A 26,542-nucleotide genomic window follows, 5' to 3' on the forward strand; every position below is an offset into this window, starting at 1 on the left:
TGTAAATGTATGATTTAAGTATATGTTTGACCATACTAGGTCATGTTACATGTATGATTTAAGTGTATGTTAGATTTGAAATAATATAAGCAACACGACAGGTGTCACATGTGGAGCAGGATCTGCTAACCCTTCCGGAGAACCTAGGATCACCCCTCCCCTCCAGTTTTTGGTGGGGTTCGTGTTGCTTAGTCTTTAGTTTTCTATGTTTTGTCTTCTGTACTATTATTTGCCTGTTTGTCTTTGTATTTTTAGCCATGTCGTTGTCAGTTTATTTTCAATCTATGAGTTTGACTGTCCCTCTGGTATCTTTCGTTTCTTTTTTAGACCATACTAGGTCATGTTACATGTATGATTTTAAGTATATGTCAGACCATACTAGGTCATGTGGCAAGTTATTGTAAGACCAATTTAGAACATATTCACTACTTAAACAAATATTACATCATAATCCTGTCCCATTGTTGTAATATGCAAACCTTAATATGAATTGAACAAAAGGAGTGTATATCATATTTAATGGGCATTGTGTTAAATCAATGGATGGAATGAAATACTAGTAGAACTGAGGTAATTTTGTGAGGACAAAAAGGGACAATTTGTTAAAAAATGGATGTATGTCTGCTTCCGGTAATATTTAATTCTTATATATTTTACATTTCATCATTTTAAAAGCACACCATGTTAAATAAATTAGCTTTTGTATTTTTTTCATAATCATAAAACTCACTCAACATCATTTTATTGATGAATATACAGGATTTTTCTTACTTCAAAAAAGTTCCTTTGCTCTATATACCAAATACGAATGCTTTATTTGTAATTTATCTACAATTTCGTACTAGTACTTATATAGAGAACATATATAAATATAACTATTTTAACATACATAAATATAACTATTAGAACATACGTAAATATAACTATTAGAACATACATAAATATAACTATTAGAACATACATAAATATAACTATTAGAACATACATAAATATAACTATTAGAACATACATAAATATAACTATTATCAACAGCTATTGTTTACTTTGCAAAAAAAAAACAATACCGACTCCAAGGTCTGGTATACTAATTTTTGTTTTGTTCCATATATGTTTCATTATATCTGTTAGTATCTTTAACGCTATATTACGAAATTTTCCTTTCATCTTGATGACTGAAAATTTCCTTTCTCAGCGGAGTAATAGATTATCGTTGATAATCTCAACGAGATTGATTTTCTCGCTTGAGCCGGTACGGTATCAGCCAGCAAGCTTAAAGGCAAATTTCGTAAAATAGCGATAAAAATCATCGCTAGAAACTAAGGGGGTACGTGGCGCTGTCAATGAAATTAACATGAAATTGACAACGTCGTCATAGGTAAAACAGGTAAAATAGCGATAAACAGATTACCATTGGTCATCTCAACTATTAGATTTTCTCACTCTCGTTGATATGTGCAACGATAATCTATAAGTACATGTATATGTATATATGGATATTTTGTGGATACAAATACTGGCTTTAATACAACGGCAGAGAAAGCACCGTCGATTTTTGCGGGTGAGTGTGGTCAGTTTTGAAGCTCTCAACGATCGATGCGCATTACAGTTACTTCAAGGTGAATTCACTCGATCACTGTTTTTACGAAAAATGAGTGAGAATATTGTGGTGATTTGCTCGTTAGAATCTCAAATCTTTTTGTTGTTCTTGACTTGTTTTTCCACAATATTTATTCCTAATAATATAATAAAGTTTCATAATTGTCACATTTTTTGGTAGTAATAATTTTGAGCGTGCTATATTTAAATATTCGTCTGGTTCTATATCAGGAACGAGTTCTTTAACCACCTTGTGAAGAAATATATGCTTCTAACTTGAGCGTCTTGTTTGTAGGTATTGTGTGTAGTTCCAGTTTGGTGAGCTTGTTTGAGACACAAACGTCTTCTCAGGCATTATAGTCTCCTCTCATAAATATCGCAGCTTGTCGCTGTATTCTTTCAAATTTGTTGGTGTTCGTAGATGTGTTGGTAGTCCCATAGTATTGTTCTATATTTCATTATATATCGATCACTGTTCTACGCAAAATAGTGAGAATAATGTGGTGTTTTGCTCGCTAGATTCTCAAAACACTTTTTGTTGTTCTTGACTTGTTTTTTTGCCATATTTATTGTTTCATAATTGTCACATTTTTTTGTAGTAATTGTTCTTTTTGAACATGCTATATTTAAATATTCGTCTGGTTGTGTAGCCTTTAAACCACCTTGTGCAGAAATATAAGCTTATAAGTTGAGCGTCTTGTTTGTAGAAGGTCTTGTGTGTAGTTCCAGGTTGGCGAACTTGTTTGAGACGCAAACAGCTTCTCTTGAATTATAGTTTACTCCCATAAATTTGGCAGCTTTTCGCTGTATTCTTTCAAGCTTGTTGGTGTTCGTAGATGTGTTAGGGTCCCATAATAATGCTCCATATTTCATTATTGACCTGACTAGTGAAATATATGCTGTTTTAATTTTTTCTTGAGGGCAATATCTCAAATTCCTTCTCCGGCAGGCTAGTGTTGAGTTTGCCTTCTTCGCTACGTTGGAAATATGGGTACTTATATGTCTGTTTAGACTTTAGAATTTTTGAACCCCATTCCACAATTGTTTGCCCTTACTTCTAATGATCTTCTTTGGGGATGTCATGGTCTTTCTTTATCATCTGAAGATCTGACTGAGCCTGGGAGGTCATTTATATGACAAAGGAAGAATAGCGGTCCTAGGACTTTACCTTGTGATACATCAGAGTCAACTTCACGTCTTTAGATTGTTCTCATACTTCTTTCATTTTTCTGTTTGTCAAGAACATATTTATGGGTACTTATATGTCTGTTTAGACTTTAGAATTTTTGAACCCCATTCCACAATTGTTTGCCCTTACTTCTAATGATCTTCTTTGGGGATGTCATGGTCTTTCTTTATCATCTGAAGATCTGACTGAGCCTGGGAGGTCATTTATATGACAAAGAAGAATAGCGGTCCTAGGACTTTACCTTGTGATACATCAGAGTCAACTTCACGTCTTTAGATTGTTCTCATACTTCTTTCATTTTTCTGTTTGTCAAGAACATATTTATTCAGCTGTTAACGGTCCACCTATTCCATTTTCAAAGTAGTTTGAAAGTAGTTTCTTATGGCGTATTGTGTCGGACACTTTGGAGAAACCTAAGATGACAATATCACTTTGTAGACCGGCATCAATTCTTTCATGAAGTCGTTTATTGTGGCTAGTAATTGGGTTTTGCATGAGTGGTCATATCTGAAGCCATGGTAAGTGTGTTAAAACTTTCTGCCTTTCGTGATGTGTCATTATGTGCCTGCATATAATGTGTACAAATATTTTAAATGGAACTGCTGTTAGTGAAACAGGTCTGTAGTTGTGTGTATCATGTTTATTGCTTTTTTTAATATGCAAGATATGTTTGCGTTTAGCCAGTACTGTTGTACCGTTCTAGAGTTTACAGATTTTTGAAATATCACTGTAAGTCCTGGTGCTATTTGACTTGCGCATTCTTTGAAGATTCTGTTAGGGATTCCATCTGGTTCTCAAGCTTTTGTGGGTTTACGTCTTAAGACTGTTAGCAGTTTTTCGAGTCCATTTTCAGTTATAGTGAGGTTAGGTATGTTGTCCTCAAAATAATTTGTTATTTCTGGTATGGTTGTGGATTTGTCCATAATAAATACTGATTTAAATTGTTTAATTAGTATTTCTGCCTTTTCTTTTTTTTTGAGTTTGCCTTTGTTCTTTAGTGGGGACATTTCAATGTTGTCATTATCCGGGATTTGATATATTTCCATAACAGTTTGATGTTTTTAGTTTTTACATCATCTAATCTGTTTCGTGACGCTTACAATATTATTTTTTTTTTTATAAATGTATTCTTTTTTATTTTTATTCATAAAACCTTTTCCTATCTCAATTGCCTCAGGAGATTGTAGATTGTACACATTATTCGTGTAGTTATTTTACAAATTTCACTTTCATAATTAATTTACATTCAAAAGTTATTCATGTATAACATTTTATAATGAATCGTAGCCATGTACTATGAAAATTATAAGGGAAAAAACTGATTTGCCATAGGGCGAGAAGGGGTGAGTATGTTTTAATGCAAAAATACCCTATTTTCAGATAACTTTGTGAAATAACAGTTTATGAGTTTATGACATTCTTACACACTCATTAGTCAGGAAGCATGCGAGTAATATTATCATTTGTATTAGTAAAATATGAGATTAGTAGTTTGTTGATAGCAGATCTTTGACACTCTATGTTAAAATTCCTCACAAATTTTAAGACTAGTTGCGTAGTTTGTTTATATACTAGTTTACACCTGTATGTTGTCCTTTGGGCTTTTTGTCACTTGGTTGTTGTATCATTGGCGTATAACCTAAATCATAGATCATCTTTGGTTCTTTTTGAAAGGATGATAATAATTTAAAAACTGGATTTATCTTAAACAGGCTAAAACTTCCACAAATATAATGATACAATAAAGAATTAAAATATGAGACCCTTTAAATTAAGCCAAATACATAATTTACATCATCATCCTTTGATATCATTCGATGATTGATGAATGTGTTATAATATATGCACGCGCTTTCTTAATTATAGTTAGTACCTTCATGTGTTTTCAAACTGTTGACACCAAGGAGTGTTGTTGCTTCATTACATTGTCTTGTTCGTTTTGGATATTCAGTACGTATCAGCTCATGAGACACGTTAGAATTTATCAATAAAACAACCAAGGAATTATGAAATTAACTTTATGGTTTCATAGTACTACAGAAGATATTTACATATAGTTTTTTTTTAAATACTGCTTGTCATTGACTGTACTGCAAGAAGAGATTAAAATATCCAATAATTAAATGGAAGTCTCTTAGAGAATCATAAACTTGTCTTTAGTTGAGAATCATGCTTTTATAACAGAGGCACTAGCTATATATACTAAATATGTATAAATAAAAATAAAATAAAATTCATTTTTTTCAATCATAGTAATTTGTTTTTAACAGCCAGTGTGGTTCAATTTTGTTAAAATAAGATAAGAAACATCGTTGATGAATTATTCAATTGCAAATGAATAATACGAACTCATTGAATCCGAATTCGTGTGACTTTCAATTAATCCAGTTACCTAGCAATGGATTACACATGTCTTATGCGTGTTCAGTCATTAAAAGGAAAATAATGTCAACATTGAAAGTGAAACAAGGGTAAACCATTTGAATGACCAATTCGATCCACAAAAAAACTCATTTTTAAACAGGTAAAAAACGAAAATTAACATATATGTAAACCTAAAATATGAAATGAAACACACCTAGAAAAATCCAATTGCACGAGTTCGCTATCTATTTATATTTATATTTATATCGCTTATATGACTGTCGGCAGTCTACGGGAGGGATTCGTTAGTTATTTGATGGTGTCTAAACTAAAATAAAAACGAAACAATGATTACATTTTATCGAGCTGTAAATTGGTTGAATTTTAGACAGTCATATTTTGGACATACGTTTTAGTATGTTGTATATCAAATATGAGAAGTTGAGTCAATAGGTTAACACGAATTTGACAGCCAACTAACCGGCAACTTTTCTGTCGATTTTATTTGAAATATTGCTACTAACTGTTGATTGCATATCAAAAGCAAAATAACTGGCGAACTTTATTTACATGTGTAATATTACCTACAATCAAGTAAAAGGGCATGGTCCTGTTTCGCTGTCAGTGGTGCCATCCATGAGACCAATAAACTCATGCTCTGCCTCCATACACCTCTGTGCTTTTTCTACTCTTGACACTTTATCATCCTTCACATTGTTCAGTTCGTCAAGCAAAGTGTATGTAGCCACTTGTAACAAGCAGAACTGGAAACCCCTCCGCCAAAAGGTACTGATGAAATTATTACTGCATCAAATGAAACAATCGGCCCTGTATGAAGATACAATTTACAAATTAAAATAAGATTAACAGTTTTTGAGAAAAATGATAAAACAATCATTCCCTCATTGTCATTACATTGATCAGATAAAATAAGTACTGAAGAAAGAATGCTGTGATGAGGATTGGCTTTTGTTCAAAGTATTTGTAATTCCATGGATATACATTTGAATATGCATGATAAAAGCTTTACATTATTGTATAATTGTTTTTGGAAAGTTCATTCAGTTAAATATATCAAAATAACAAATATTCGAGGAGGGTAAACTAGTATTACTCCAAGAACTTATTACTCCGATAAAATATTGTCGACCTTCGCCTCGGTGGATCATGTTTTCTCGGGATAACATTTCTGCTCTGTCATCCTCTCGTTTTTGTGTTATTTATAAAGTATCAATCTATTATCTTTGTTTAATGATTACAAAAGTAATATGATATCACACCGGTGACATAATTCGCCCAATGTAGCTGACCAGGAACTAGGGGATTTTCTTCAGTAGGTACAGGAAATTCTACGTAATTGTTCTCCCCAACATCTGCTAAAGTTAAAACCCTGCATAGACCACTATCAGTCGCCTTCCCAACAGCTATCGTCACCATTTGAAGTGCCTTAAACAATGTATACAAAGGTTAATTTAGGATTCATAGGCATATTCGTATCTCTAACTCATTAAGAATTGCTGACAATTTTGAAGCACATCAGTTTCCCCGCAGACCACAGTCGAACTTCTTCCACTTGTGTTTTTTTTTTACCCTCTCCCCCTTTGACATCTTAATTTCTTCCTCACTTGAAGTCGCTCTCATTGTTCTTTTTTAACCGTCAATGTAAAGTATAGACAAATTCTGACACTTTAGTATATTTTAAATTTAAAATGAAAAAATCTGAAACCCCAGAAAAATATGTACTGTACTATGTGCGTATTCTAATATAAAGTAATAACCATTGGCTGAACATATCCCTCGTTATAATCTGTATGCTCCCCTATTAGGTTTACCCTCCCTGGTGCACATGAAGCTTTATTTTGTAGGCTTCCGAATTTCAACTTAAACCTTTCCTTAGCTGTCTGCAATAATTCACTTATATCAGGTATACGACAGGCCATTATGATCTTTATATCTTTATCAATTGATAAGAAGGTCAATGTGAAATAAGAGAGGAAGACAACTAAAATTATAACGACAAAAATATTTGCAGCGCCATTTGTTTAATTCGCTTGAGATTTTATTAGCTGAAAACGATTATTACAGCAATTATGGTAAGTAAAAATATGTATTTGAATTATGTTGACCCTCATGTTTACATATAGACTTTGAACCTTTCAGTCTGTCATTTACGTGTATAACGTGTTGAAGTACATGTGTACTGATAACCTTAATGTGTGTGGTTTGATGACTCGATGTCTTTTTGTGACACCATAAACGGTAAGAGAATGTTTATTGCGGGGATGGTTGTTTAAATGTAAAAAAGAAAGAATCCCGTTGTTATCCTTAGTTATAGATCCCCTAGCACATCTTAGACGAAAATTAAATGTATCTGTCATTATTTTTTTGATAATGCATTTATTACTACACTGCACTGTGTCACACATCTCTTAATGTTGAGTTAGTGCATAAGCTCATCAACTCAGTGCAAAGTTACATGTGATATCATAGGGAACTTAAATATCCATTTCTATTGAAAGAATATCAGGCTTTCATACATTTTTTTAAAATCTACAAAATTTCAAGTTAGAAATACCAGGGGCCAGCTGAAGGACGCCTCCGGGTGCGGGAATTTCTCGCTACATTGAAGACCTGTTGGTGACCTTCTGCTGTTGTTTTTTTCTATGGTCGGGTTGTTGTCTCTTTGGCATATTCCCCATTTCCATTCTCAATTTTATGTTGCCATAAGGTTCAAAGGTTCTTAATAATAAAAAAGACGAACACATTTATTGTCTAAGAACATTTGTGTCCATTAATGAGAAGGTAACTTTGAAACATCTGATTAACTCATCTTTATATTTTCAAGAATAAATAGAATAGCAGCGAACTAGAGAATGGGAACGTGGAATGAGTCCACATTCTACTAAATGTTGCACTCTTCACTAATCGTCACATACGCCCTCGATAAATGTTATCAAAAATTTAATTTTCGCAGATTTTTTACTATTGACAGTCAGGGGCATTACTTAAACAAGTAACATTTAAAATTACCTATATAAGTAATGTTGAAAACGAGGCTATTTTAAATATTACTTATATAAGTAGCTTTTCTAAATATTATTTTTATAGGTATCCAACTATACAGGGTTTAATAGCTTTAGCAAATTTTCATGGTCATCTGGTTATTTTTCCCGTGAAATATAAAATCTAATCTTTCTGAAACACTAATTGCCTTTCTGACGCTTTTGGGTCAAAGATCTGTCTCTAGGGACTATTTAAAAAATATCATTTTCTTCAAAAATCTTGAAGGTAGACAGATATAAATAGATAGAAACTTTGAATTAATTAAGACTTGATGTTATTTATAATTTGTAACCCAAAACAATTACATATGTTCCTTAAATATGTCGTATTACTAATTCTTTCAAAGATGTATAAAATAACTTATTCAAGTAATATTTTTGTCATTATTTTTAAAGTAACCATTTATCTCTATACTCCTCCTAGATCTAATAAATTCTTCATTTTATGATATAAAATACTCGCTTCTATTGAAATGTAATTTTATAATTTTTTAAAACAAAAATTACCTATATAAGTAACTAAAAAAAATACTTGTTTAAGTAATGCCCCTGACTGATTGAATTACTTTGGATTTGATTATATAGTTAAGGAATATGTATATCAAATAACTATGGATATGTGTATCTTATGATATTTTATATTTGACACATTTTTTAGAAAATACAATCACACGTTTTCTCTTTTACGGTTGTTCATTCTACTCTTCAGAATTCTGAAATGATAAATCCGATTTGCTGAATTATATATCTTATTATAAAATCATTCAAAGAACATTTCTTTTTGACACATCAATTCAATAAAGTTCATTTTGGTCCGATTCAATCAGAATACCTTTCAGATACACGTTTGGTTACTATTGACTTACTGAACCATGGTATTCCACCATCCGTGTAAATGGCAAATTCAATCGTGTACAATTCTGTATTCATCATCAAGTTAGTGTATCCGTACCTCTATTCAGTTTACAAACAACTTTTTATGTAACAACTGTACATGACAGTCATTGAACTTGCATTTTCGTTATATTGCTGGTTCTTACATTTACCATTCTTTATAGATATATAGTGTATTTACAATTTGGTATTAGTCGGCCTAATAACTTCAAAATATAAAATACATTGAGTATGTTTCTTGAATTTTGTCCGTGTTTAAAAAGTTAATCTTATGTTTTTCCAAAGGTTTTGTAACAACACCCTTGTTTCCTCTTGAGCAAATTGTATACAATATTTTTGATTCCCGAAAAAAGCGGGATAACTCAAAAAGGAAAATGAACAAACGAGTTATTAATTGAACTGGTATTTCTTATCCCTTTTATGTTGTGCCATCCCTATAACGGAATCCATCAAATATTGCCCCTTTTCTTCTTTTGATATGTTCTAACAATATGCATGTCCCTGCTAATCAAAATCAACGTAAATATAGATAAATTCAATAAATTTTCACTAAAACTAACTATAATAAACTCAAGTGTACGTTTATTTTGTTTTAGAAATAATCACGTGTAGTGCGCTTTCTAAATCAACATACCTACTTGTCTCGATTCTTATAATTTCAACACATTCTGCACTGCCTTTGTTGTCTCCATTTTACTATGTGTTTAGTTCTCTGCAAGACATTTGATGTCTTTGATGATCGTTATTTTTTTAATCCTTGTTGGTATTTTCTAAATCTTTGTTTTGACCATGTGTTGATTTCTTCTACATCTATGTTTTGACCATCATGGCATGTGTTGGTATCCTCTACATCTATGTTTTGACCATGTGTTTGTATCTTCTACAACTTTGTTTTGACCATGTGTGTGTTGGTATTTTCTAAATCTTTGTTTTGAACATGTGTTGATATCTTCTACATCTATGTTTTGGCCATGTGTTTGTATCTTTTTCATCTTTGTTTTGATCATGTGTTAGTATCTTCTTCAACTTTGTTTTTACCATGTGTGTGTTGGTATCTTCTAAATCTTTGTTTTGGCTATGTGTTTGTTTCTTATACATCTTTGTTGTGACCATGTGTTGATATCTTCTCTATCTTTGTTTTTACCATGTGTTGGGATCTTCTACATCTTTGTTTTGACCATGTGTTGGGATCTTCTACATCTTTTTTTTTACCATGTGTTGGTATTTTCTACATTTTTGTTTTGACCATGTGATGATATCTTCTACATGTTGGTTTCCATCATGTGTGAGTATCTTCTAGACCTATGTTTTTACCATGTATTCGGTATCTTCTACATCTTTGGTTTGACCATGTGTTAATTTCTTCTAAATCTTTGTTTTGGTCATGTGTTGGTGTCTTTTACATCTATGTTTTAATCATGTGTTGGGATATTCTACATCTTTGTTTTAACTGTGTGTTGATATCTTCTACACCTATGTTTTGACCATGTGTTGGTATCTTCTACACCTATGTTTTAACTTTTAACAATGTGATTGTTGGTATCTTCTACACCTATGTTTTAACTTTTAACACTGTGATTGTTGGTATCTCTTCTACACTTATGTTTTGACCATTTGTTGGTATCTTCTACACTTAGGGAGCTACCATTTGATTTTTATGGGGGGGGGGGGGGGCTAGGATGAAAAATTTTGTCCTGCATTTTTTTTTAGCTGTAATCTCTGTCCTGCCTTTTTATTTTTCACTCTGTTCGGTCCTGCCTTTTTTTTTTTTTTAGTTTATCCTGACTTTTTTTTACCTAAATTGTCGTCCTGACTTTTTTTTTTTTGCAAGTGTCTCATCCTGCCTTTTTTTTTAATCAAAACTCCTGTCCTGCCTATTTTTTTCAAATTTCATCCTAGGCCCCCCCCCCCCCCATAAAAATCAAATGGTAGCTCCCTTATGTTTTGACCATTTGTTTGTATTTTCTACATCTTTGTTTTGACCATTTGTTTGTATCTTCTACACTTATGGTTTGACCATTTGTTTGTACTTTCTACATCTTTGTTTTGACCATGTGTTTGTATCTTCTATATCTATGTTTTGATGATGTGTTGGTATCTTCGATATCTTCTATATCTTTGTTTCCATCATGTGTTGATATCTTCTATATATTTGTTTTGACAATGTGTTAATATCTTCTGCATTTTTGTTTCCATCATGTGTTAGTATCTTCTAAATTTTTGTTATGACGATGTGTTGATATCTTCTACATTTGTGTTTCCATCTTTTGTATCTTCTTCTTCATCAATGTTTGACCATGTTTTGGTATCTTGTTCCTTATAGATCATGTATGTATGTCATTTGTGTTTAATAATGTGCTGGTTTTTTCTTCGTGACATGTTTATGTGTTAGTCTGTAATTCTGAGGGTTTTTTTCAAATTCCTTATTATTCCATGTTTGTGTAGAATTGTATTGTTTTAATTACATTGTCTTCTGTTTGTGTATCATTGTATTGTTTTAATTACATGGTTTTCATATTGTTGATTATGTGTTGGTATCTCCTACATGATATTTTATACAGAGCGCATTTGTTTCTAACCTAAACGATGTAAACGATTATGCGCGTAGTCGTTTAATCCATTTGTTTCTTACATTTTTTGGTCAACGTTGACATCGTTCACATAAACGATGTACGCGCAAAATAGTCGCGTAGTCGTTGATCGTTTATCGTTGAGACGTATAAATGATATATTTGTTTCTGCATCTGTCGTTTAAAAAATTACGAGCACGTGTTGTTTTCGCAAAGTCCTGGTTATTTATATCCCGCACTTTTACCTGTTTGTTTACAGTGCGTGAGTGTAATCTATTTCTGTCTGACTACGCGGGGTTGATAAAGTTTATTAAACAATGTATTTGTTTCTAGCAGCTTAACGTTTACTAAACGATAGTCATCGATGACAAAATTTCTGGTTAGAAACAAATGCACTCACAATGTCTTGAATTTTCAACTTGATCTTATGTTTTCACTACGTAATTGTTACACTTGTTTAGCATCTCCTGTAATTTTCCTGGTGACCTATTTTTTATATTTTTTTATGATCTTTCATGGTACCTTCTGTGTGACAATTGTTTTAATGACCTATATTCTATGGATGTTTATCTTTATTTTTAAGATTTATTTGCTTTCTTTTCTATTACCTTTCTTTATCATGTGATGAATATTTTCTATCTCTTCTATTGCAACTACTAGTAGTTTAAATGTTTAAAGAAATTTGATTTTTTTATTAAAAAATTACAATCATAAAAACAGGCTTATAAAACCATATAAAGTTCTTTATTAAACCCAAGTTCATATATAACAAACACAATATTGCTATATTTCTATAAATGAGATTCCAGAGATTCAAAGACTTAACAATGTATGAAAGCAGTATTCTCTAAAACACTTGAGATTCAACAGCTAGCTGCCACACTGTCAGCAAGTTAATATAACAACAACAAGTTAATTACCAATTAATTAAATTACCCATTTATAACAATAAGGAGATTAAGTCCCTTTAAGATAATAACAATAAGTCCATTTCACAGTCCTATGAGGTACTTTTGTTAAACAGGGACTGGTTTGGCTCCTCCTGATGGTGGACATACAAAAAATGTAGCTTTAGCACTATACTTTTTCTGAAAGAAAAAAAATCAAGGATTTAACAAGCATGAATTTAAAAATCATTAAAAAAGATAAACATCCATGTATGATTCAACTGCTGTGAGTTTAGAAGTCATTACAAATTTTATTAATGGGAATAATGAAACTGGTTGAATATCACAATAGTAAGATCTTCCATTATGATATCTGATACATGTAGCTGTATCTGTATGAAGCCTTTCCTGTGATCGCAATAACTAATCTCTTATTTTGGTTGGTCATTTCAAAATCTAAATAATAAATGCTGACAATAATCAATGAATTAATAGAATTAAACTGCTTATTTATAAAGTTTTGTCCTTTTCCACAGTGACAATACAAGACATGATGAAACTTAACCACCTTTTAATTTAGTTTTGCTGCATTATATCAATAAAAGTTATGTAGCGTTATGCTTATATTCATATCTTTTAATTTATTTTTAGATATTTTTTTTTACCTGTATATTTTCAATAGCATTATTGACAGCTGATTGCTTGACTAGTGTAACTGTACAACCACCAAATCCCCCTCCTGTCATTCTGGAACCATATACACCATCTACTTCTAATGCTGCCTCTACTAACTCATCTAATTCAGTACAGGACACTTCATAATCATCTCTGTAATAGATACAAATGTTATCCTTCCATTCCAATTACTTTTCACTTAAATCAAACCACAACTCCTCAGAAAAAATACTGATGATTGTATTGAATGAATACAGATATGCCAAAGAGGAAATGGTTAATTGGTAAACTGTAAACCAACTTTCACAAGCAATTCATTATCAGGACTTTTACGATTAGAAAAATAATGTGAAGGTAAATTTACAATAATTTCTTGGACAGAAATCAAAACCTGCATGTGTCAACAAAAGTTATCTTTAACATAATGTTTGTTATAACATTTACATATCTGACTTGAATATTTATCTTTTCAAGGCCTGTACTCTATGTTTCCACGGCCTTGAATTAATTTACTGACACTTTTGTCAAATTTTTTAGAAATCTGTATTTTCTGTCTATTTGGGATGTAAAAACCTGTGTTTTGAAATTAAACGTTGACAAAGATTGTTCTTTTTTCACGTTTTATCATCAACTTGAAACATTATTTACCTTGAAACATTGAACTTAATAATATGGCTCTTACTGAATTTACTCCATTGAACCACTTGATTGTGTCAAATGAACCTATTTATTGCCAGAAGAACAGATTAGATGAATAGATACCACTATAACTAAATACCTCTGCTAGTACAAACTGTTGTTTAAATCATGACATAATCAAGACTATTGATGTTACCGGATGATTCTTCAGTTTTAAACAGATCTTAGTGTATGATTCTTTTAAAAAAAGGCTTACCGTAGAGAATTATGACTTGCAACCATAAGTTGTCCAAACTTTTTATAATCTCCACTTTCAAGTGCATTTGCTGCTTCTTCTGTACGTGAAATTTCTCCTATCACATGTCGTACACGTTTAAATGTCTCTTCATCTAATTTGTCTTTGTTTTCTATTAAATATAAAAAGATAATAGAATTAGGTTTGCCATAGTTTAGTAAATGTATGAATTTAGATAAACTGCATACAGCTGAGACTTTTTACTATCAAATCAGAAAATAATGATCAAAACTAATTACCATGATGAATTGTTTCAAAAATATTTATTAAAAGATCATCAAAGCACAATATTAAAAAAAATGAATTGCATTGTTAAAGGAATATCTAAGGCATTTACCTTCCAAATCTTTTTCTGTTGCATCCCTAAGGCTTTTCTTTCCCATGGTCTTAGCAGACATTTCACACTGTCTTCTGCGAGTTGGGTATTCTGTTCCTGTCAACTGATGTTTCACATTGGAATTTGTGACCAAAACAACAACACTGGAGTCTTTCATTGGAACAAGTTTGCTTTCTAATGACCTACAGAGCAAATTTAATAAAATGATAATGTTAAATAATGAATATTTTTCTTCAGAGTAAATGGAAAACAAATATCAAAGTTTGTTCATCTCTAATAAGGAAGTTGTGTAATCTGCCACAATTGTGAGACCTTTTTCATCTCTAGATTTCAAATAATTAATACTTAATGTTGTAGTACCTAACATGCCTGATAGCCTTTTAAATTTATGACTATTACTGCTACCAGAGCAAAGTTATCTAATTTTTCAAAAAGTGAACAAATACTTTTAAGAAAAATATGGCAGGGTTGTGTCACAATGGTTTATACACTTTCTATCTTTGAAGACTGTTTAATTCTCAGTTACTTTTTGACAGTTTTATGGAGTTAATTGTGCTACTGTCTAATTGGTGCATAGTACTCCACATCTCTTTTGAATAATAAATGTACATAAGATAACAACTAGTTTTCACAAACTCAATGCACTGAATAAGCAAAAAAAATTAACTAACATTGGGTGGAGTGGCTGATATTTGAATAATGATATGTTTATCATATTGTTTTGATTGTTTTCCTTGGTCTATAACAAAGAAATGTTGTTTAACAGATTCAGTACCATATAATTTTCCTTCCTTTGGCTTACCTGCAGTCTATCAGAAGAGCATGATCCTTCTTAGCCAACATTGATATAAACTGGTCCATTATACCACAAGGCATCCCTGCAAACTCATGTTCAGCTTTTTGACAAGCTAATGCTTTCTGTGTCTTTGGCACAGTTGTATCTAATATCAGATCATTTAGTTCATCAAGAAACGTATAAGTACCAACTTCTAAGGATGCTGAACTAGATACACCACCTCCCAAAGGAACAGTCGAAACAACAACAGCATCAAATGAACACATTGGTCCTACAACACATACATGAAAAATAAAATATTCAAACTGAAGTATTTTTAATAAGTCAAGTCACTGAAGCATATATAGCACATAAAAAGTGTGATAAAATATATAACATATAATATCTATAAGTGCTCAACAAATAAAAGCTTGAATTATATATGCATTGAAATTACTAAAATACATTCAATTCTTTATCATGTTAATTTAAAAGAGGGTAAACAGTTTCCTATAAAATTTATCATTAAATACATTGAAATCTAAAAGTTGTAATGAAATACACCATTTTTTAATATACCCACTGTTTGGGATTAGTGGTAGTACTTCCCTTGTTATGTAATTGATATAAAAGATGTGTATAAAGTTTGACTCACTTGGTTTACTATTCTGACTAAAGACATTATGTATACAAAGACCTAATAAAACATGTGACTTTACAATACATTATGTCAACAACAAGTAAGTGTCTCTGTATTGCGGTGAATTCGTAAAACCCACCTTTATAGTTAGCTACAACTCCTTTGACATAATTTGCCCACATTGGTTCTCCAGGTGATAAACTATTTTTGTTTGACGGAATAGGGAACTCCACATAGTTGTCCTTTCCAATGCTTGCTAATGTTAAAACTCTACATATCCCAGAATCTGTCTTCTTCCCAACCAACAATGTAACCAGAGGTAATGCCTGTAAAATGACTAGCTCTTGTTAAACTGTTACTAAGTACAATCATAAGTTATGATACTTCTAGGTTTAAAAAATCATACTTTACAATACTGCAGGGGGTTGTACAATCATATATATATACAATACTGTCTGGGACGACGTACAATCGTTTGGCACAATATTGGCAAGATTGATGTGATTAAATGTCACAAAATAAAATTCATATAAAATAAGATAATCAAGATTGATTCTTTTTTAAATTGAGCTTTCAAATAGTGTCAAATTATTTTCTTTCTCAAACAAGAAATAGCAAAAACAAACCATAAACGAGGGTTTTACAGAATAGGCATCTTTCTGTATACATGTATGAGCAGAAATGTCCCCAACTAAAGGATCATGGACGTTAAGTACCTTGTGTTATAGGACTTATAGTAAGCACAGGCACTTGTCTCACAATTTATTTTTTTTTTTTTTTTTTTTAAATTTTTAAAAATCCTATATATATTAAGGTATATAAGAAAAAAAATCTGAGACAGGTCCCTGTGATAGTAAGGTATAGAGGAAAAAAAATTATGAGACAATTGCCTGTGGTTAAGTACCTTGTGTTATATTAAGGTATATTGGGGGGGGGGGATCTGAGACAAGTGCCTGTGGCAAGAAGTCATGATCACAGTCATGTCCCATTGGTTACATGTTTATTTTTAAATAATAATAGTTATTTTTCCTGGTTGAAGGACCAGAACAGCTCTGTCAGCAATGTTTTACTGTAAAAAGTAGGTGTGTGTATTGTAACCAATCAAGTGAAAGCTTTCCCATAATTTCGTCAGCATTAACCTTGAATGATGTTTCTTTGAAACGTGTAAATTCACATGATCAATAATAATTCATTGTCTTCATTTCTATCCGTTAATCTTTCTGCAGCCAAGACCCAACTTGAAAGCACAAACTTTTAAACATAATCTCCAGTCAAAACTGTCAATGGAAAAAGTACAAGTTGTCACAAGTTATGTAATCTGGCGTTTAAAAAATAGTACTATTTTTTCAATGAAACTCTGTAAACAACTTTTAACTATTTACCTAAATACATTATAATTACAAGTTTATAGCTGATATAACTGAGTTATTGTACTTGCCATCGGGAAAACAAATCCATCATTGTAATCCGTGTGTTCTCCGATCAAATTCACTCTTCCCGGACCGTATGCAGCTTTTTCTGGTTTGTACCCAAATTTCTGTTGAAAAGAATTTGTTGCTTCTTTCAATACATCACTTATTTCGGGTATAATCTCTGCCATGGTAATGTCAATCTAACTAAACTACCCGTTCAGAGTACTATGTATAAAGATCCTTGACAGTACAGTAAAACCTGAACACTAACCTAAAATCCGGTTTAAATTTCATGTCTTTCCCCAGTTGATAACCGCCCCAGGTTTAGGAATAATTAGGTCAGAGAGACTATTTATATTTCAAGCGGTATAATAATGTCTATGGGAGGTGTGTCTTTACCAGATCAAGATCAAGGGTCAGGTATGCAATTAATTTACAGTTGATATCTCTCTGTTATTCAGGATGACTTGTCATCAAGGCCGAAGCTAGGTATCTTATTTTAGTGAGGCAAAATATTTGAGCCGAGCGAAGCAAATGGTGCAAAATCCTGCATTCTAGGCATTTTTAGAGAGTTTGATAATGTTTTGAATTTGGACACTTTTTATATATATTTTTTTTTATATTTTAAGACTTTTACTAACACCAAATTCTTAACAACTTTATTTAAATTTATATGTAAGATAATCATCCAAATATCACTGATTTGAGTCTGCTGCCAGAACATAGAACAAACATCGATTCAGTAGAGTTTGCCAAATTTTTCTATGGCCGGTTCAGTCAACTCGTTTCAGAATCATAATTTGGTCTGCTGATATCCTTATCGCGATGAACATGGCAAGCCCGCACAATCTCTCGCCACTCATGCATGCTCTTTTCCAAGTTTTCAGTCATTTCAGGGCAGTCTATGTTTCTAAAGGAAGCACATTATCATCAACACAATGATCAATGTTTTCTTCCAATTCCTTCTCCATCAGCAATTTGGTAGCAGGATCGGTAGTAACAGTTTTGTTTGCAAAAGGAAATTAAGCTTTCCTTGTAAGCACCATCATACAGTTGCAGTTACAAAATATTAAACTCGCTTTTATGCTGACAAAGAGTAGACAAACTAGGGATAGAATGAGATAAGATAAATGTATATAAATCTATCTATAGAGTATATATGATATGGGTACAGGGGAATTGGAATGGAGTTTTTGACGTTTACATGTAGGTCCATAATTTCAAATTATTTCTGGAAATAGTTGGTGGTATTTTAGTTCCAGAATCTATAAATTTCGGGGTTAGGGGTATGGGGTGTCCGATTTCGAAACCCCGAATATAAAGAAACGAAATTCAGTAGTCCTGAATAAGTAAAGACAAAATCCAGTGTTTAAGGTTCTACCATTCCTCAATAATATCAAATTGGAATATGGGATATTCTTTCATTTTTTTTAAGGTTAAAGAAACACATGAAACATGGATAGAAACTAATCCATGCATGTTTCATATTTTTTATATTTTTTTTATCTGTCACTTTGAAAGAGAAAGATAAAAGTGCGTGAAATGAATACGCAGACAGGACTGCCCCCTTGCGATGACTTGATTTGTCAAGAGTTGGTTAAACAGAGAAATGAATACGCAGACAGAACTGCCCCCTTCCAAATACCAGTACTTGATTTGTCAGTCTGCTTATCGTTTTTGGATTGTTCTAATGAAGTTATATACAATACTCAGACTCTGTTCACAAAAAAACTAGTTTACTAGAATTATTCCTTCTTTACCTTCAGTGTCGCTTTTCCTTTTCTGCAAGAGCCTGTTTTTAACTAGAGATCCATGATGATTATCATTACTAGGTTAAAGTTATCGAGAAACATCACCCGTTGAGATGCTGAGTTATATCCAGGAAGAATAGTTTAAAAGGAATGATGACAAGTTATATAGAAATTAAGGTTGAGACAGAACAACAAATGACTATTATATTGATATATATGTATTAAAAAAATAATCAGTGTCAAAATTTTAGTGAGGCAATTGCCTCACTTGCCTCAAGGGTAGCTACGGCCTTGGTCATTTTTAAGTTTCATTTGGACCAGGCATGGTAAATAGAAAATAGAAAATTTTAATATTCAAATGATTATTTTCCTAGTTAATCAAGAAATCTTTAATTTATGTTTTTGTTAAATCTCCAACGATCTGTTAACTTAAAGATATATAGTATTTGAAAATAGTAATGCAATGTAATGCATGAAATTACACAACTTTTTGCTATAAAAGTAATGCATTGAATTACAATTACATGTAATGCAATGTAATGCTTGAAATTATGCAACTTTTTGATAAAGTAATGCATTAAATTACTATTACATGTAATGCAAAAATTGTCTGTCTGTCTGTCTGTCTGACCTCAACCTCATTTTCATGGTTCATTGGTTAATGTAAAGTTTTTTGTGTTTAGGTCTGTTTTTCAAGTACTAAAAGAACCAGGTCAACAATATTTGGAGTAAAGAATTATTGTTTGGTGTACATGTCTGTCTGGCAGTTATCATCTGACCTTGACCTCATTTTTATGGTTCATTGGTCAATGCTTGGAACAGTATATATCTATCAATATATATGTTCCTGGTCAATGTTAATTTTTTTTGTGGTTTGGTCTGTTTTTGAGTACTATAAGGAATAGGTCAACTATATTTGGTGTATGGAATGATTGCTAGTTGTACATGACTGTCTGTCTGGAACGTGCAATTGAAATTAAGATATACAGTAGTTTCTTTGGAAAAAGTACAGATGTGAACAGACTAAATTAATGCTATTGATCTAAGAAATTGTGCTTTGAAGAAAGATTTGAAATACTCAAACTTCCTTCTCTTACTCACAGAAGATGTTGTGGTTTATATGCCCGTAGGCATACAACTACTTAGTAAGTTAAGATTTGTCCCAAACAGATGGATTTTTCTTCTTGACCTTCATTAAATTAGTAATATGATTGGAAATATTAATTTATGTGGTTTTATACATGTCAGCCATGACTTTTGAAATTGCATGCAATTAAGGATTTTAAGATACACCTTATCTTGCTTACGAAAAACTTTAATGATATATGTACATTTGTTGTATTAGGACAAATTACCTGCTGGCTTATATGGGGACGAAGTCCCCAATAACAGTATAAAAATAAATAAAAAATTCCCGCATCTGCGCAGAAATCTACAATGTACTTCCTTTTTCCGGTCTCGTTTGTATGAAACATTGAGTAAAATATATATTTATCAGTCTAGTATAAAATAGGAAGAAACGCAATACCAATTTATTTTTTTTACAGTGCTTATCCAGTGACCTTTGGGGTATCACAATAGCAATGGCCAAAACAGTTTACCAAATTGCAGTTAGATTTCTTCTCCAACTAACTGATCAACTGGTAAAATGTTTTAGCAGATTGCTCAAGTGAAATGTTGTTAGTATGAAGTGAGTGCTGTACAATCAAAAGTAATACTTACCATCCAGATCCAGTTAGTTGATATCTTTGTCATTTGTTTCAAACACAAAAATGACTTACTATAGTATGAGTCACTGAATAAGAAGGTCTAATTTTGACATGGAAACTTCTATCATAAATAGATTTTATAAATAAATAGTTCAAACCATTGTTTTGTAGATGTATATTTTATAGCTTTGTCTTCTAAGACAAAGTTATTGTGTAATTATGATTCGTATAATATTTTCTATACAAATTACTGATCTGCTGGCATTAAAGGGAAATAATTTTTATTGAGTTGTTGTACACTAAAAAATTAATCAATGATACCTGGCTTCTGATTTTGCCTACAATTTTTTTCAAAATTTTAATCATCTTAAAAATAAATTTCATTGTTTCTTTTCAAAACAGAAGATAAAAGTTTAATAATCATAAAAGTAATGTTACAAACAAATTAAATGAGGAAAGTTGATATAAATTTGTCAGACAAAAATTGTGACAACATTTTGCTTATTTTCAGTAATGTAAATTATTTCCCTTTAATGGTAGCAGATAAGTAATTGCTTTAGAAAAAAAAATCCAAATTACAATAATGCACAAACTTGTTGTTGGAAAACAGAGCTATTAATTATAGACTTACAAAACAATGTTTTCAACTATTTATTTATAAAATCTATTTATGATAGAAGTTTCCATGTCAAAATTAGACCTTCTTATTCAGTGACTCATATTATAGTAAGTCATTTTTGTGTTTGAAACAAATGACAAAGATATCAACTAACTGGATCTGGATGGTAAGTATTACTTTTGATTGTACAGCACTCACTTCATACTAACAACATTTCACTTGAGCAATCTGCTAAAATAATTTACCAGTTGATCGGTTAGTTGGAGAAGAAATCTAACTGCAATTTGGTAAACTGTTTTGGTCATTGCTATTGTGATACCCCAAAGGTCACTGGATAAGCACTGTAATAATTCCTTGATATAATTACCTGATGATAGTGTTTCTTTGTTTACATTGCATATGATTTCATAACTTAAATAACGTCACAACTAAAATCCCTAAAAACAGAACCAAAATCGGAAACGTGACAGTATTTCTGTTTCTTTTTTTTAACAAATATTTAAGTAACAAAAAAATAATTCATACAGACTTCGTCCCCATTTACAGGTAATGCCTGCCTCATTTTATGCAAACTATTGAAACTTTGATGTACAAAATAATTTAATTAAGGAATGACTGTAATAATTTTTCTGTCTACGAAGAAATAACATAAAAAATGTGGTGCACACTGAATAACGGGCGTAGCGGGTTATTTAACAGTGTGCACCACATTTTTATATGAACCGCAAAAATTTAAATTTTTTGTCGTATATTGCTATCACGTTGGCGTCGTCGTCTGTGTCGTCATCGTCGTCGTCGTCGTCATCATCGTCGTCGTCTGAATACTTTTAGTTTTCGCACTCTAACTTTAGTAAAAGTGTATAGAAATCTATGAAATTTTAACACAAGGTTTATGACCACAAAAGGAAGGTTGGGATTGATTTTGGGAGTTTTGGTTCTAACAGTTTAGGAATTAGGGGCCAAAAAAGGGCCCAAATAATCATTATTATTGGTTTTTGCACAATAATTAAAGTTTAAGTAAATAGAAATCTATGAAATTTTGACACAAGGTTTATGACCACAAAAGGAAGGTTGGGATTGATTTTGGGAGTTTTGGTTCTAACAGTTTAGGAATTAGGGGCCAAAAAAGGGCCCAAATAAGCATTATTCTTGGTTTTCGCACAATAACTTAAGTTTAAGTAAATAGAAATCAATGAAATTTAAACACAAGGTTTATGACCACAAAAGGAAGGTTGGTATTGATTTTGGGAGTTGAGGTCTGAACAGTTTAGGAATTAGGGGCCAAAAAGGGGCCCAAGTAAGCATTATTCTTGGTTTTCGCACCATAACTTTAGTGTAAGTAAATAGAAATCTATGAAATTTAAACACAAGGTTTATGACCACTAAAGGAAGGTTGGGTTTGATTTTGGGAGTTTTGGTCCCAACAGTTTAGGAATAAGGGGCCCAAAGGGTCCAACATTGAACTTAGTTTGATTTCATCAAAAATTGAATAATTGGGGTTCTTTGATATGCCAAATCTAACTGTGTATGTAGATTCTTAATTTTTGGTCCCGTTTTCAAATTGGTCTACATTAAGGTCCAAAGGGTCCAAAATTAAACTTAGTTTGATTTTGACAAAAATTGAATCCTTGGGGTTCTTTGATATGCTGAATCTAAAAATGTACTTAGATTTTTGATTATTGACCCAGTTTTCAAGTTGGTCCAAATCGGGTCCAAATTAAACTTTGTTTGATTTCATCAAAAATTGAATAATTGGGGTTCTTTGATATGCCAAATCTTACTGTGTATGTAGATTCTTAATTTTTAGTCCCGTTTTCAAATTGGTCTACATTAAAGTCCAAAGGGTCCAAAATTAAACTAAGTTTGATTTTAACAAAAATTGAATTCTTGAGCTTTTTTGATATGCTGAATCTAAACATGTACTTAGATTTTTGATTATGGGCCCAGTTTTCAAGTTGGTTCAAATCAGGATCCAAAATTATTATATTAAGTATTGTGCAATAGCAAGAAATTTTCAATTGCACAGTATTCAGCAATAACAAGAAATCTTCAATTGCACAGTATTGTGCAATAGCAAGAAATTTTCAATTGCACAGTATTGTGTAATAGCAAGAAATCTTCAATTGCACAGTATGGTGCAATAGCAAATATTTTCAATTGCACAGTATTGCGCAATAGCAAGAAATATCTAATTGCACAATATTGTGCAATAGCAAGAAATTTTCAATTGATTGGAGTTATCTTTCTTTGTCCAGAATAGTAGTTGAATCAACTTAAATCATTGTTTTATACAATATACAATGTATATTCACTTTTACTACCAACTGATAAATTCAAACAATCTTTACCATTCAGTGATAACAAGCACCTTTTGTTACATTTTAATATTTTATGATGTATTTAAATGAGTAGTTATTGTTGCAAACTCCATTAGAAATTTGAATTGAGATCAGTTTTGGAAAAAGGGAAAGGGGGATGTGAAAAAAAAATGGGGGGGGGGGGGGGGGGTTAAATTTTTCTCATTTCAGATTTCATAAATGAAAAGAAAATTTCTTCAAACATTTTTTTGAGAGGATTAATATTCAACAGCATAGTGAATTGCTCAAAGGAAAAAAAAGTATTTTAAGTTCATTAGACCACATTCATTCTGTGTCAGAAACCTATGCTGTGTCAACTATTTAATCACAATCCAAATTTAGAGCTGAATCCAGCTTGAATGTTGTGTCTATACTTGCCCCAACCGTTCAGGGTTCAACCTCTGCGGTCGTATAAAGCTGCGCCCTGGGGAGCATCTGGTTTATGTTATTTCGAATAGACAGAAAAAATATTACAGTCATTTCTTATAATTTAATTCTAAATTCCATTTTAAACCGTAGAAAACCATGAAAAAACGTTGATGACGTCACGGTCACATGACTAAATAATGTCTATGGGCTCATAACAAAATAACGTCAGCCAATTAGAAGACGCGTTACATCCAAAATTAAATTATTTGTTGTTACTAGGAATTTTTTAAAAAGAATTATAAACGACTGGAATAAAAAACCATTATTGCTTGTTGATTAGTTGATCCTATACTTTCAAGGTTCTATGCAATGAAAGGAAGACAATAACACAATTATAGGAGAAACTTTCAAAATTCTTTTCATTTATAGGGTGATGTCAATATCTAAAGCATTGTTAAGTATAGCAGGAATAACTGCCGGAGCTGCTATCCTTATAAATCTACCTACTAAATTCTTCATGGCTACTGAGAAAGCTACTCTTCAGTATTTACAGACTGCCAAACTGCAGACAATTGATCAGACAAAAAACAATTTTTCAGTAAGTGCATTATGTATTACATGGCATTCGCAAACAGTTAGATGAACAAGGGGATGTTATGTAATGATATCAGATAAAAGTGTAACATAAGGACCATGATGGAAAAATGTCATGCTGAAATACTGAAGTATTTGACACCAATTGATATAAAAAAAAAAACCTCTCTAAATAGTAAAATAACATAAATAACCAACTCCACGGAAAATTCAAATCAGAAAGTCACTTACCAAATGTCAAAATCAGAAGCTCAAAACATCAAACCAATGGAAAACAATTGTCATATTTCTGACTTTGTGCAGGCATTTCCTTAATAAGTAGAAAATGGTAGATTAAACCTGTTGAACTTATCTAATGACCTATTTGAAGTCAAAAGTCAAAGAAATTCTGTACTATTTAGGATCCTCTTGTTGAAAGCTTATGATGCCCATAATATACATAAACTAAAGCATAATTGATAAGGCATATGGTATACAATCTATCGCTTCTGTCTGAGCTATGTTTATACAAAACCATCTATGTTAGCTATATTCTTAGAATTTTTGATTTATTGACCAGACTGAGTTATGTTAATACAAAGCTGTGTATGTTACAGGCATCAGATCTATGGAATGATAATGGTGTGGTATTAATGGCAGTCAGAAGACCAGGATGATCTTTGTGCAGAGAGGTAGTTTATAATACTATCACAGTTTTATACAGCTTTTGTAATGGAAACAGTCCTTGACATGGACTATAAGATAGCTTTTATTTGCTTTGATTGTAAATCTAACAGTTGAAAGTTTGCATGCAAAACATTTAGAGTTAAGAATGAAATTAAATAATTGTATAGAACAGAGGTAAAAACTAAAGGATATTCCAAAGATAAATGTGTCAGTGTGTGTCAAATCAAGATGGCTTTTGTCTTAGTTTCTATTTGCCAAATTGCAGAAACTGGAAAATGAAAATTTTTTTTCTATAATCCATGAAGAATTTGACATGACTACAAAATATTCTCCTTAAGCTTTCAGTATATTACATTAAAGAATGAGGTATAAAAAGATGAAGAAAACATAAAAAAAGAAAAACAGCATTGTCTCCTGTATCATAATTTAAACAAGTTTGTTATTTTATTGCATGTAGACATATTATTCTTGTTTTATTTCAGGAAGCCATTGGACTGTCCTCTCTGCTACCTGAACTTGAAGCCCATCGAGTCCAGCTACATGCTGTAGTTCATGAGACACTGGGAGTTGATGAGTTCAAACCATTTTTTAAAGGACATGTTTATCTAGATTTGGAGGTATTTTTTTTCTTTATTTTCAATTTAAAAAAAAAACCTGAGACAGTCCTTTAAGAAATATTTGAGATTTCTTTCTGTAAGACATTAAATGCAAACTTTCCTGCCTCTGGGTATGGGATTTTCTTGCTGTGTTGAAGACCCATTGGTGGCCTTGGGCTGTTTTCTGCGTTTTTGGTTCGGTTGTATCTAGACACATTTCCTATTCTCAATTCTTTAAATGTCTTCAGTTTGACATTGTCTGTTAGGTATTTTACTTTTTATTGTTAAGTAATGAATACCAAAAGACTATCATCATCACATTGTATTACTTGATATATATTTAACATTGATGGGGGCATCTTCGCTAGCCAAGGGTTACGATCCACTCCAGCTCTCTTCACCCTTGGCAGATTGAGCCAACATTTGTGATATCAATGTTGCGCCATCTATCTGAAGATTAAAGTCACGCCCATTCCGAATACATTATTCTTGACCAATGGTAGCACTTGCATTCTTCAATTTGGAGGTAAAAACACGGTAGCGTCT

General features: G+C 31.8%; 2 protein-coding genes across 6 annotated transcripts in view; one reads left to right on the forward strand and one right to left on the reverse strand.

The window, feature by feature from the left end:
- Nucleotides 1-491: 491 nt before the first annotated feature.
- The window catches only part of LOC143045647 (peroxiredoxin-like 2A), a 29,835-nt gene continuing 3,784 nt past the window's right edge, over nt 492-26,542 (forward strand). The window contains exons 1-4 of one of the 5 annotated variants that reach the window (XM_076218282.1): nt 492-630; nt 24,570-24,738; nt 25,331-25,405; nt 25,883-26,017. In XM_076218282.1, the coding sequence (XP_076074397.1) occupies nt 614-630; nt 24,570-24,738; nt 25,331-25,405; nt 25,883-26,017 (396 nt within the window). In that variant the 5' untranslated portion in view covers nt 492-613. Of the gene's footprint in view, nt 631-6,430; nt 6,483-7,085; nt 7,243-7,319; nt 7,409-17,622; nt 17,756-24,569; nt 24,739-25,330; nt 25,406-25,882; nt 26,018-26,542 lie in introns of those variants that run through there. The other 4 variants (XM_076218286.1, XM_076218283.1, XM_076218285.1 and 1 more) reach the window with 4 other exon arrangements.
- Nucleotides 12,398-17,601, reverse strand: LOC143045646 (galactokinase-like). Its single transcript, XM_076218281.1, has 7 exons — nt 17,362-17,601; nt 16,063-16,249; nt 15,311-15,575; nt 14,509-14,690; nt 14,133-14,283; nt 13,228-13,390; nt 12,398-12,763 (listed from the first exon to the last, which is right to left on the reverse strand). The coding sequence occupies exons 1-7, from the start codon at nt 17,521-17,523 to the stop codon at nt 12,692-12,694; spliced, it is 1,182 nt and encodes a 393-aa protein (XP_076074396.1). The 5' UTR covers nt 17,524-17,601; the 3' UTR covers nt 12,398-12,691.

This window comes from Mytilus galloprovincialis, chromosome 9, assembly GCF_965363235.1.
Source record: "Mytilus galloprovincialis chromosome 9, xbMytGall1.hap1.1, whole genome shotgun sequence".
NCBI classification, from domain to species: Eukaryota; Metazoa; Mollusca; class Bivalvia; order Mytilida; family Mytilidae; genus Mytilus; species Mytilus galloprovincialis.

Bases quoted from the DNA above. Each gene is read 5' to 3' on its own strand.
- LOC143045646 (XM_076218281.1), bottom strand. From the start codon at position 17,523: ATGGCAGAGATTATACCCGAAATAAGTGATGTATTGAAAGAAGCAACA. The intron at 16,250-17,361 runs GCAAGTACAATA...GTCATTTTACAG, and splicing joins ATGGATTTGTTTTCCCGATG to GCATTACCTCTGGTTACATT. The intron at 14,691-15,310 runs GTAAGCCAAAGG...TTTGCTCTGTAG, and splicing joins GCTCTTCTGATAGACTGCAG to GTCATTAGAAAGCAAACTTG.